This window comes from Dermacentor andersoni, chromosome 10 (genome assembly GCF_023375885.2).
Source record: "Dermacentor andersoni chromosome 10, qqDerAnde1_hic_scaffold, whole genome shotgun sequence".
Taxonomy (NCBI): domain Eukaryota; kingdom Metazoa; phylum Arthropoda; class Arachnida; order Ixodida; family Ixodidae; genus Dermacentor; species Dermacentor andersoni.
Window position 1 is genome coordinate 132469840 of NC_092823.1, and position 14176 is coordinate 132484015.

The 14176-nt window shown below is 42.6% G+C and overlaps 1 protein-coding gene across 1 annotated transcript; it reads right to left on the reverse strand.

Annotated features, from left to right (window-relative positions):
- Nucleotides 1-872: 872 nt before the first annotated feature.
- Nucleotides 873-13691, reverse strand: LOC126545091 (A disintegrin and metalloproteinase with thrombospondin motifs like). Its single transcript, XM_050192795.3, has 10 exons — nt 13655-13691; nt 12975-13111; nt 10177-10248; nt 7572-7696; nt 6528-6577; nt 4899-5007; nt 4691-4822; nt 3697-3847; nt 2138-2248; nt 873-1057 (listed from the first exon to the last, which is right to left on the reverse strand). Exons 2-10 carry the CDS (start codon nt 12984-12986, stop codon nt 1016-1018), a joined length of 804 nt encoding a protein of 267 aa, XP_050048752.1. The 5' UTR covers nt 12987-13111; nt 13655-13691; the 3' UTR covers nt 873-1015.
- Between the last annotated feature and the right edge of the window lie 485 nt (nt 13692-14176).

Sequence of the window (14176 nt, forward strand, 5' to 3'; positions counted from 1 at the left end):
GGCTTATAGAACTCTAATACGCCCTCAAATCGAATATGCTGCTGCCATCTGGGACCCTGAGCAAGCCTACGTTATCAATAACATCGAATCCTTGCAGAAGCGTGCTGTTCGCCTCACATTTTCAGACTACTCACCCTTCACAAGTGCTACAGCACTAAAAAAAACGTGCCGAACTGGAAGATTTGTCATATCGCCGCAAACTTGCTCGTTTAACACTTTTCCATGAGGTGTATCACCACCCCTCCCTTCGAAGTGATTTGTGTCAGGTACCTCATGCCATTTTTCCACGCCGTGATCATCCTTTCAAAATTAAACGTGTGTAGTGTCATTCCTCGTCTTACGCCAGTTCAGTCATTCCCCGTACTATCATCGAATGGAATAATTACCGTCAGCTATCTTCACAGAAACTGACATCATAAAATTCCAAGAGTTTCTTCGCTGTGACGGAAAGGTGTAAAATTTGGGGTTTTTGTTTGTAGTCATTTTTCCTTTTTGTGTTATGCCTTATGTTTTACTGCACTTGTTACTGAAAAGTATCACTTTTATTAATAGCTGTATCGCCCCCCCCCCCCTTATGTGATGATGGCCTTTGGGGTAGGGCCCTTGAGGGCCTTTAGGGGTAACGTGAATAAATAAATAAATAAATAGACCTACAATAAGCAGCGGATTAGGTGGAAGGGCTGTTTGCACTGAACGCCTAGTTACTGATATTACTTTAACTACGAAGACCAAGTGTGCATGGGCCTTCGTGCCTGTGTGTTGTTAGCCACACCTGTAGTGCAGTAGCCTGCAGAGAAACCAAGAAGACACATACGTGATAATTTTAGGGCTTTTAAGGGGCCTTTGTTAAAGGAGTAATGAAACATAAGGTGTAAGATAATAAATATTTATTTCTTATTAAAATAGAAGTAAGCTGCTTGTATTTTCATTGCTATTGGCTTGTTCAAGGTCAGTTTGGTCCAAATTTGGGCTGCTTTCTTGGGAACGAAAGATACAAACTTAAAGACTTCCTGAACTACAGCCACTGGTGGATCGCACACACTCCTCTTCTACATGTCTGCAAGAAGAGAAGAATGACACGCTATTTTCTCGTTTTCAGCACGTAGTAATAGAAATGGCTTTGAGCGCGAGGACGAGTTTTATTCTCAATACTATGTGGATGACTGCAGCCACCACAATCTGCTAGGGTTAAACATTTTTATCAAGAAGAGAAGCATCGGTTGTTTAAAAAGCTGCATTCAGTCAGATGATTTGTGAGGCGATCACCTACAGAAGACATATGCACGAAGACGCACCGTCTTCGTGCAAAAAAGAAACAGTGCTCCGTGGCTGTGATTGCTTTAATAAGTTAGAACAACATTATCAAGCAGAGACAGAAACCAAAGGGAGGACTGAGGAAATTACTTGCTTATTTTATTGAAAGGCACAACTAATACGCGAAAGGGGAAGGAATGTGTACCAAATAGACAATTCTTTGCAAGAAGGCACCGAGCACACACCTTGCATGTTGCGCATGCGATGGTTTACCGATAGAGCTCCCGCGATTATCCTTCTGACCTCCACTTTTCTGGGTATTTGCGCATGCGCACTAAATCTATTATCGAGAGTGTGAGTTAGCGCCACCGCTCACCACTCACTGACCCGAAAGATTGGGGACCTCAACTTCCTTTATTCTTCGCGATCAATGCATAACGAGGGGCTCATTTTTGGCATCCTTGACGCGATGACAGAGCATACCATGGGCAGTTGGCCAGTTGCATTCTGATAATTAGTTTTTTTAAGGAAGAATGCAGTTTCTAAGGAAAAGTCTTTGGTATCACAGAGGAAGGGTCCCACGTACACTGCCCCAATATTACATAAATCTTTGAAGTAAATAGGTTTTAGGTTTAGCGATATTTAGGAAAGCGAAGTAGTGTTCTACATAATCTAAATGCAATTTTGTAAAACATTTCTTCCAATTGCAAAACGTGCGTTCTGCTTTGTACTATACGCGCATGCGCAGAGTACTGTCTAAAAAGAGAAATCCTTCTAAAAAAGAAGGAAACTCTGCAGTATATCGCCTATTGTGTAGGCTTCACAACTCTGAGATGCAGTTTCTTACACTAGAAAACTAACTTATGAGAATGAAAATACGAACCTTTCTAGAAGAACACACCATACCTTCCAGAATATCTACGACCGTGCAGTTTACCTTTTTGTAAATTTTGGTGCAGCATTCCATTTTGCATTTCATACTTAATTCAAGAGGCTGAAAGTAAAATAATAATCACGTATCAACGCGGACGAATGTCTACAATTCACTATCCAGTCTCAATAGGATGCGGTTGGTGTTAATTCCCTGCTTGATCTATACTGAATTGTCTTCATCACAGGCGATTCACAAGACATATTGCAGAATGAAAATCATATTTAGGCAGCCAACACACGCTAGAATCGAAAATGTCGTTTTAAACATTGCTCAGAGGAGATCGTAGTAGAAGGGCATGTGTTAACATACATGAGTCGTGCGGCCTATTGGAAGGACGAAAAAAACAAAAAACAAAGTGTTCATTTGGTACATTGCAACACTCGGTAGAGCGCTAGGCATGTAAACCAAATACTGGCGTTATTTTTGCCTCCATCTCTCTGTGTAAGGTACTTTCTTTCCCAATACTTTTCTAACGGTGCAACTACTTAGTGACCGGCAAATAAAGGTATTTGGCGAGGGTTTGTGAGATGGGTGAATTCAGTGACGCCAGTGATATTGCATTGGGATTGTTGAGGCTATGTAACAATTTCGTTCAAGCAGTTTTCATATCGCTGATAAGCATCGCTCATATTAAAGAGGCCCTGAAACACCATTTACGTAAACATAGAACGGCCTAATTATTAAACGACGTCGTCTCACGAATTCTGGACAGCGAAAATTTTTTGAATCCTTCAAACAAAAGTGGAGTTATCGCACCGATACCTCGATGCTTCTTTTTCCTTTTTTTGTCTCCCTAACGCGCTTGAAGCTGTACAGCGGAAAAGCCAAGAGAGAAAGCGCCGACCAAAAGTTGAGTGTCGCGGCAATCCGTGGCGGCCGCGGTAGACTACACCGCGCAGCACGCCGCCACCATCTCAGGGGTCACACGCAGCTGACGCAGCTACGCGTGGTGCAACGATCAAAGGATTTTTCTGTCTCCTTGAGATCACAGACACATATGTTTTTCATCTATTTAACTCAAAATTAACAATTATGTATCACTGAGAATGCTTTCACGATCGCTAAATCAGCCAGTAGCGTTGAAGGGTGCAGCTGCTTTCGACGACGCTGCACGAGTGCTTTGCGGAAGCGAGAGGAAGCGACGTTTGCTGTTTTGGACACGATATGTTAAATTACCAGTCGCACGCAGTACAGTAATATTTGGCTCACATGTTCACAGCAGCCTCTACTACAGATCGACAGGGTTTTCCTACTAAATTAAGGAAGTAATTCAGGGCCCCTTTAGAGCATGTTTTGGAGAGATAGCGAGAGTGAAAAAAAAGCAAAAAAAGGAAAGAATGGTTAGTAAGTGCCCCAGCATTTTTTTTTGTCAAGGAATAACTATCTCGGCTTTACCGTTGTCAGAAGTTTTCTACACCGCTATGGAATATGCCCAGCGTATCCACAAATGTCACAAGCAGGTCTCTTAGCTCTTAGAATAACGAATCGACGAGCATTACTGATTATACCTTCTTAGCTATAATTCCTATGTCCTTGTTAGGTTGTCTCATTATCGTCGAGCAGTAATTGAGGTCACTGATTTCTTGCCCAGGGTAAAGCTTGTAGTGAGTCATGTAGTTCTTGCTTGAGAGTACGCTTACGCATCTACGAGAAACTTTCCTGTTGTGAAGAGAAACAAAGGACACATATAAACTGCTGACTCTCGAAATAAAGAAATCTGCAACAAATTTATGCGGTATAGAACTTGCCAAGCAATAGCTATGATATGTCTGACAACCCGAGACCGACATTTAAAGATGACTTTACGAAATCACTCAGGCATATTTTTTTTTAGAAGTTTACGCTCCGCTGACAAGTGTGCACACATTTATTGAGCACACTAGGTATGTTCGTTGCTTTAACGTGACGCCTCGTGTACCTAAATTCCACATGAGCATATTCCATGTGAGACTAGGAGAATGTTCGTGCATCAAAAATGTTACAGGTATATATGTACGATGGCGGACCCGAGCTATGGAAGTAGACTTGTCAGGACCATTACAATAGTACATTCTCACACTTGAGCAGTTATTGGAAGGTATCCTTAAATGCACGACGACATTCCTGAAAAAATAGGACATCACGACAGCGGCATGGTTTGTTTCGACGAGCGGCGACCACGCTTGTTTGCATCACCACTTTATTGTCTTTCCTCGGTCTATAGGGCAAACGTTAATCCAGAAAACTGCCTTCTACCATGGTTGTTTGACTGCCTGCGCACCAGTGCCCCCCCTTGAGAAAATTCAGCAAACGTTATCGCTGTCATAACATTGTTTTTTTTTGTACATGTTCACACTTAGGTTTTTGTTCCGAAAGGAATCAACAGAACGAAATTAGTGCCCTCCTCATTTCTTCCGTCTTCGCGCTGTTAACTATCGCTAATTTATTTCTCACTTATACGACGTCGCTAACTTCAATCTAGCAAGTTATAATTAAGAAGGCATTTCATGTGCAGCAACTTACTGCACCGTTCTTCTTATACTGTCTCGACTGCATGGAGACAGAGTGTATTTTTTCGTTCCTCCATCCACATAACTCATTAGATATCCTTCTTCCCACGGGCACCGCGGCGTCTTGTCATGTGATGCTCCCATCCTGCATTATCGAAGGGGGGCTCAGTCCTTTACGTCCACTTGGTGTCTTCTCTTGTGTTCAAATCTTAAGCACTTACGCGTGAGCCAGCTCGTGAGCCATTGTGCGGGTTCCAGAGTAAGACGTAGCGATATCTTCGCCCTCGGCAACACCCTCTTTTGTGCAGAGTTCACCAGTATTTGCGAGTCCTGAATGGAAGAAATTTGTACCAAGCAAGAAAATCGCTTCGTTGTTTCTTAAAGAGAGTGTGGAAAACGGAGGAAAGAAAAGTTCACTAGCTACTGCATGCGAGACACTCCAATGCAGAGTAATGTACACTTTTTGTAGGTTGTATGCTGCATTTCGTAAATTACACTGCGACAACACTTGAACCTAACAAGAAGACTAATGGAAAGGCAAGCCGAGGGACGTGATCAATTATTACAATTTAGTAGTACGGAATATTTGTCGGATTGAGTCTCAGATATCGTCGCCACGCATCCGGCGGACGAGGGGGCTGACGCTTAGATGAAAGGGACGTGGTAGCATAGAGTTTCATATAAAAATTTCCAGAGCAAACTCTGCTGCCGTGATCGTTCAGGCACTATGGTAATTAGCAGTAGTACCTCGATTAGGTTAATTTTCGGGCTTTTGGCATCAGAAGTTCTTGTGTCGTTATTTAATATGCTTTAATTTTCTAAATTTTGAAACATAGTTTTGCTGAACGGAGAAAAGCAATAAAGTTCTGTGTGCGCATGTATAATCACTGGTAATTGTTGCATTTACAACGCACTATATTACGGCAAGTGATCGATTTCTAAAGCTGCAAGATTGTTTGTAGAAAGAAAGAATAATAATATAGGTAAATCTATAAGTAATCATCAAATAAAAGCATCGTTGAAACTAGGGGCAGACTTTTCTCTAAGGATATTTAAGAAGAAACTTTGCATAGTAAGAGCGCTGAAGGTCAGGTTGCACCAGGAGCAGCAGCTGCCGCGGGTTGGAACTAATGCGCCAGTGACTTGTTGCATTATTTTGACTGCAGTCGTTGTGTTTGTTCACTAGTTACCAAATTACATACAAGACCACATGCAACAATTTTGGTAAGTATGGAATTTCACGTGCGAAAAACACAGACAGAGAAATAAAGGTACATAAAAGATACAGGAAGCATAAGATAGGACTTGTATGTTGCGTTTAATAATCCGTAACGTAGAAATGCATTATTAGAAGAGAAGCGTGCAAACTGATGTCTCATACTCAAAACTATTAGGGACGTCCTAACAAAAATGTTATCGGGGCCAAGTACAGTAGCTGGTAGGCAGTGACGGGTTGTGAAATAATAAATGCGCAACAGTATACAATTTATACTCACTTATAACACCACAATAAATACAAATTGATTAAATAAGGGTGGCATTTCTATCTCTATCGCTAAGGTCTATAATGAGGAGCTGTTAGTTTTCATTCAAGTAGAACGCCAAAAGACGTTCGAGCCAACAAAGCGAAGTAAAGTATTGCGCACTGTGAATTGGTGTACATCTAGGAAACTAGTTTTAACGAACGAATTCTTTGTCCGGAAGTGTCACGTTTAATACGGTGCCTTATTCAAGCAGACCTCAGTAAGTACACGCATCTAGCCTGACCTGCCAGTGTCGGCCAGCGCAAGTAATTTCTGAAATATTTCAAGAGGTGCCCCTCACGCAATGTCGCATAATTGTCCACTGACCTGTGAACGTTGTGTCCAGTTGCCCGTCTTCAACGCCGGAGAGGTCTTGGCTGCGAGTGATTTGTGTTATGGGATAACAGTGAAGGAGGTGCGCTCATGTACAGTCAATTGTTAAGCAGGGCTCATTGCAAGCAATGAGTTGCGTTGCTCAGCTTGTGGCGATCAGCGTACACATGACGTCGGCATGTATACCTGTGTTCCGCCTCTCACAAAAAACAAAAACAAAAGAGAACAAGGCAAAAACAAAACAGAGAGGACTACGTCGGCCTTGGTAAATACAGGACCAGCATATAACTGTCACATGAGCTACGGGGTGAAATGGAAGAATTATGCAAGGAACGAGTGTAAAGGGAAAATTAAAAAATAAATCTGGTAGCCACAGAGTAATGTAGTCAGCGTAAGATAGAGAAAGAAAATATCACAGCGTTCCTTTAGTGCGGGCGGCCTTCCGGTTGGATCGAATCTTATAACAACGTTGGGATCTTAGGAAGCGTTTACCTTTTACAGGTGGATAATTAACTGAGAGATATTGTAGTTTGCCTTGACGATGCGGCTCTTACGTCATGGGGCACAGTCAAAAGAAGATGTAGTGAAAGTCTTCTACTTCAATAGATATGGTAACGCCTGTGTAAAATAAGGTATCGTTTGAGCATAGGCTGTTGTTCGCAGATTTAATTGTTAATGAGCCGCCTCGGCTCTGGATTTGTCCTTGAATGTGCAATCACCGAGTAGTGCTTGTGTTTGCTGATATTTTAAATGCAGATGCATCTCCGATATATATTTCTTCTTTTTCGAACAAACCTTTCTTGATAGTTAGCACTTGTGTCTCAGTGTTTCACCGTTTTCATTTGTTGGTTTCGTGGTCTGCCTTTCCAAAAATGACGGCAGACTAACTTTCTGAACTGTTCATCTTAGTTCAGCGGCCGGTAGGACAATCCCAAAGTAAAGATCGCGGTCGCAAAGAATGCCAAAACTCACCTCCAGCTCAACGTGTAACGGTATTTTTATAACGCCAATGAAAAATATTCCTTGCAAATTGCTTACCCTGTTATAAAGTACACGACGTCGGGATTCCCAGGTACGTTCCCATTGCGGTAGTATTCCACGACTGAATCCAATGTCTTGTCAGCGTCCAGAGTTCCTTCATTATGTACACCGAAAGATTCTTGCTGTGTAAAATGCGAGGATTGGATGTTTACAAGGGAAACATATAAGCTTCCTCACAGAGAAAATACCTGTCATTATTTGTATTGCTTTTGGAGGGGTGTGTCGATGAACTAGGACATAGAAAAACCGCATACAACAGCTGCTGTACATCAATTTCTACGCGACGGTAATCGTGAAAGAAGCGACTTCGAAATCAGCTGACCAAGACTTTCTAAATTTTGTTGCTTGAAGTCGCAAACAAGCGGACACAAGGGGTTCAATTTTGTGTAAGTTACAACCACACAACAAATCAGACCGTGAGGCCAGATAAAGCATAGGGAAATGCAAACTGTTATGTTCAAGTTCAATATAAAAATAGCAAACCAAAGGAAAATGAAAGCCGACCAAGTGATAAACTGCCGCGAGCGGGAACAGAGTCCACACAGTTCGCATAACGCGTGCAGTGTTCTACAGACTAATCAACCGTGACACCTTTCTTTCGCCGGCTTTATTTGCTATTTGAAGAGTGTGCTGACACTTGGGCGTGATGACAAGCGCCGCCGGTGGCGTTGCGGGCGTCGCACGTCGTCGGTGCGGGAGGTGATGAGACAGCAGAAAAAAAAAACCGCCGGCGTTGGTAGCTTGAAGTTCACTGTCCAATCTGCTCAGACCGCTGCATGCACATAGGCACATGGCAGGAACGCTAGTGTATGTGCGCGCGATAAGCGTTTCACGCAATAGTTGTTAGAGGGAACTCGGGCACTGCGACGGTTCAGCCACCATGGGAAGAATGGTTGGTACACGGATTTGTCTGGTCTTCGTGCTTGTGGACACATCAGTTTTGTGGCTTTGAGTATGACGCTTCATGTGCCTTCATTGTCGTAAATTTCAAAGTTATGTATACTTTTCTCAATGCAGAAGATTCTGCCGACTCGCATAATCGCTACTAATTCCATCGGTTCAGCGTGTCGAGGGGATCAAATTGAAAACGCGCCAAGCGTCTCGACACGTGGCCTGACAGTGAAAAATTCATTGTCGGCGCATGCGCTCGTGGTGTAATGGTTTTTCAGTATCGAGATTCTGAGCCTGAGGTCTTCGGACAATTTTGGTAATGTTCACTTAACTATATATATCACACTACCTTGTTGAAAATGTTCAGCCTACATTGTCCCGAAGCCGTTCCAAGCGAGAAGGACGACGTTAAGGCAATTTCATGTACTAACCATCGTTCCCATACTGGCTAAACCACCCGCTTGCAGCTCCCGTAGGCACTAATGCCAGAGTTGCCTCCAATGCTAATGCATGAAACTCTATGGTGTAGACAACGCTCTAGCAAGCAACGGAAAGTGGAACGCTGTCCTAGATCTGCTGCAGACGTGATTGAGCCGAGTGTGATGGGGAGTCCACCTGGCTTCATGGTTTCGCATGTCAAAAGGACTGAGCGCTTCCCTTTTGCCGCGTATTTTCTCCTCTACTTCTTCCCATACTTTTCCTGCGTCTCTACGTGTTCCTCATTTCCCCCTCTTACTCTTTCCCGCAGGCTTTGGAATGACGTCAAAGCATCTTCCTAATCTTTGGCCTCAAGCTTTACACTTCACTTTCGTCTGCGTGCAATGGTGTTACACGACGAAATTCTGACTGAAAGCTAGGCAAAAAAATGATATACATATTATTTTAGGGAACACCACACAGCAAGTCATTTCAACCTACTTATGAAGCAAACTCGCATATGAAGATATACATAAACTTTTTGTCAGCTGCGGAGTTCTTTAAAAGGTAAGTTAGCCCCTTTTGTTCTTTTTCTCACTCGTTTGCTTTCACAATATTTCCTCCATCTCGCGATATTGTGCAGAAGTAGGAGCTGTTGAGGTAGTGGGAATTATATGTTGATTACTGCGAGCGGAAAAGACGTTCGTCGATTTTTTGTCAAGACATATGCGATCATGGCCTTACGACGACTTGGCGAGACCGACACTCTTACAGCAGCAGTAGAATTCTGCGAGCACTTAGAATTGGAAAAGGGAGAGGTAGTAGGCCCTAACCTACTGCTCTGCACAATGAAAGCAAGAAAGCGGACTAAAAAATATGACAAAATATGTTGATGAGCACAGGAAAAAGGGATACGTATATACAGTATCCGTAACACAAGGGGTATCTTTATTGTGTCGAGTCCAGTCCGGTGCTCTGCAAATAGTCTATAATAGGCCTTGCAGCTGCTTTCGCTTCCGTTTCGTCAAAATTTGCAGATTTCGATTATCCTTGCCTTTTTTATGGCTGCCTAATAGTATTATAATAACTTTGACTAGTAATGATATTGACTATTCCTATGATAATGACTTTCGTAATGTATAGCTCAGACTGTAAATCCTGCTAGCGTGTCCAGTCTCCTAATGCAATACCGCAGCCATGGAGGCAGCCGGACTCGAACACCTGCAACTCGCAGTAAAATTTTGCCTCCCACCACTCGCGTTTTGAACCAGTAACAGCGTCCAAATATACTTACCCTAATTCTGGTTATTCCGACAAGCCTCATTTTTACTGCTGGATTCTTCATATCCAGGTACCTTAGGTTCACCTAGAATTAAATCGCAGCTGATTAGTACTGCGACCAATAGTACGGAAATGCAATAACAGATGTGCCTTCTAAAAGATGTCCCTTTTGCACGTGGCCTAAATGTTACAAGGCTCGCTTCAGAGCCACATCGGCTGTGACATTATGCTGTTGAGCGCGCAATCGAGGGCGTTAATATAAGAGCTAAAAAATAGCTCGCGCAAAAAGACTGAAAAATGAAGTTCGGCGATCGAGCGCGCGTGGCAGGGGAGCTCTTCGTCTTCTCGTTGAATCAAACGGCGGCGTAAGAAGCACCGCTCTCGACTGTTTGGGCGTATTGTCCTGCACCGTACTTGAAGCCTGATCAACCGGACAACGAGGTCTTCGGATTTTACAGAGGGCTCGATTCCCGGCCGCAAATGAAGCATTCCTTCGGGCAAAATGCAGGTTTGGCACACTTTGGGTAAGGATCGAAACTTGTAGTGGAGAACTACGCATTAACTTATAGCACAGTTGCATGACTTAGGTGGTACTAATTATTTCGAAGTTCTCTACTACAGCGCTTCTCATAGCCCCGGTGGTGCTTTTCGACATCGAGCTCGATCAATCAAATGGTCAGACAGTTATCGATTAAAATATGTTGCGGTTCCGTCCAAAGAGCGAAACAGTGAAGGTGCACAATGTGCTAAAGACACAAACTCTCGCGGCAACAATCATGGAAACATTTGCATCGAGAGGCTAACAATCTTTCTTGCTCGCTGTTTAAATAATGGCACGTCTCGACTGCTGGTGATTGGCCTTGAAGCCGGCGCTAACAAGGCCGGCGCTAAGACCCCTACAAAAAAGCCGGAGGAGGCAGCTGCCTTTTTTGTTCTTTTTTAATTACGCAAATTATGGCGTTTTAAGTCTGGCGATATCATTACGAGACGCCCTGTTCTCACCACCTGGAGTTCTTTAGCATGCGCCTAAACAGAAGTACACGAGTGCCTTTCCTATGCGTTCCCATCGAATTCCGAGACCTGGTTTGAACCAGTGAGGTCGAGTTTAGCAGCGCAGCACCTTATCCACTATGTAGCCACCAACTAGCATACCGCACCCCTTTTTAATTATTTTTTTTTTGCTATTATGCATGGACTGGACAAGAAATTTCGCACGGCGTACGGGCCAAGTATTAGCATATATAATGGTTAACTAAAACTGTTTCGACGCCTGATGTCCGGCCGCAAAAAAGAACCCGTTCCAATTACTCCGCATTGTGTTACGCGAGGAACACGGAAACATGAATGGAATGTTGCGATGCAGTGTTTTCTTCTACAAGAATAGTTCCCGTAAATCTGGATACATGGCGCCGGATAGGGCAGATATGTTTTATTTGTTTGAAGCGGCAAGCTGGAAGTTTACAACCTGGTTTTCCGTCTGCGTTTCACAAGGCCTACTAATGGAAAGCTATATGCGCATGAATACACGCGAGAGATACATGCTGCTTCAAGAAAAAGAAAAGTATTTGTTCTCCAAATGGAACCGTACAAAACTATGTTTCATAACTTTCATCCTTTTAAATGTAAAAGGAGGAATGATACAAATAAGCTCACCAAACAAAGATACTTGAAGATGACACCATATATCAAGCGTGTGATATCTTGTTACCAATTGTTTGGAGAAAAATGATAAATTTTTTTAGACGTACAGCTGTATCGTAACAAACGACAAAAAAAGAACGAACGTGTGGTATTCAAGTTCCCCCAGATGAACAGTGATGCCGAGGAAACGCGATGTGATAATCAACCTGTAAATATATGTTCATAAAAACAAGAGGTGTATTATTTCGGATAACCGATAGAAATGGACTGTGTATTCATATGTATGAAGGTGCTTATGCAAGAATGTGTCCCTGTCAGTATGACCAAGTAAATACTTTTGCAGAATTTTAACAGGCTGGTTGACCATAACAAATTACATTAAGAGTTGTTGTGTCAGTATGATTTTGTTGGGTCTTTTAAGGTCCACATTTTATGCCTTATGAGAGTAGCTTGTTGGGAGAGTTGGTACGTGGTTCTGAGTAGGGAGATGCCAGCAAGCAATGTATTTTCTTAGTTTTTGCCTTCCTGTCGGTTTCCTTTGCTGTTTTACAATTCTGTTGTATGACATCCCCTTGCTCAGCGTTTTATGGCCTGCAGAAATGAGCTGAACTAGGCTGGTTTGTGCGTGTTTAGAAGTAGATCGAACAGCGCTACACGGAAAAGACAAAGTGAAGACGGCCTGGCCAGCGCTGTGTCTTCACTTCGTACTGCATATAGCGCTGTTAGTTTCCCTTCTAAACATGTTGTGGCATATCTGACGGGTGGCTTGAGAGTGATCTGGCATTTCTAGTAAAGCCATGCTTTGCCGTTTTCAAAATTGTACCTCTAGAATAAGCTGTTCTCATAGCGATAATATTGCTTCGTTATCACCAAGCGCCATTATTATCGCCCTAGAGTCTAATGAGCTTCGAAGTGCTGTTGGCACGCATTAAAGCGACCAGTTGAGTATACCGTCGGCTTGTTGTTGACGTGGTGACATAAGCGGTCTCTGTGGCCCTCCCTCGCTAACGTTTGAGAGCAGCAAAACACCTATCACTGCGATTGCAGCAAAACATGTTGATTAGAGTTATACCTGGCATTTCGCATGCACCAAATATGGATGCAGTGCTAACCAGCGAGTGATGAAAATGATTAGGCACAAAGACACGCAGTTTGAAGAAGCATACTCACAGCATTGCCCATGATTGCCAAGTAAGAGATTAAACGTTCATTTGCTCTGAAGTGCTTATTATGAGCCTGGTCGGAAATTACATGAGCCTCTAGGACAAACGTGTCAAAGTTGGTTCCTTTCTTTTGGTTCCTGTAAGCTAAAGAAACCAGCCGATGTAAGCAATGTAATCATTTTTTTCATAGTTGTCATTATTTGAGTTGTTTATTCAGCGCACAAAGCTTTTCGCGTGTAAGGCCGATGGCTGAACGATCTCCAGTTAACTTGAGCGCTCCTCTAATTTTGTCTCTTTATCTCATCAAGCACATATTAACTAGTTATTGTGTGACTAATTACCGCATCAGCGAAACGCATAAAAACAGTCGGTCGTCAATATGGTTGAATAAGGTGAATAAAATGAGTGGGATATCGTTGAATAGCATTATTAATGCGCAAAAGAACGTTGTCTGCGAGATATAGCATTTAAAACGTGTAATTTTATTCAGTATGTTTTCTGACAGCCTTGTGGGCATAAGAGTGACTATGATTTTTTAGGTGCTCACACTTGGCAGTTACATGAGACTGATCGGATGCATGATTGTTCTTTATTTGAAAAAGCAATTTTGATTGCGCTTTCTACTTCTTTATGCTTTATTTGAGGAAGTGCTCTAATTGCCGCCATATGTTAAGCAGGCATACTGACCTTCATGTCCTTTACCACGGCGCCTGCCTCTTTGCTTAACTGAAAACCAAATTGAGGCAACCGAGATGAAGCAAGCAGCCCCATATATACTAACAATTATAAGGTACACAAGAAAAAGAACATGAAAATTATGTATTAGAGGGTAACACAAAGAATAGATCTAGGTTAGAACACAATGTTACAGTGATCAAATAAGTATATTAGATTGTAGTGAAGAGTAAGAACCTATTGCGTGAACTGCCAGGAAACACACGCACACGTCCACACACACTAGTGGCGTAGCCAGAAATTTCGATCGGGAAGGGGGACGCTCACGTTGTATCTCGGTCTCCTCCTTATAGAATTTGTCGAGGGACCAAATACATCTTTAATAACTGCATTCCCATTGCCAAAGACGCTGCAAACGAATTCTTGAACACTACTCACTGTCACGACAATTAAAATATGTATTTTTATAAAAGAACATATTCGTATGTCCCAAAAATTTGGCAAGAAATAACTGACATCGATGCTTCCTTGTTT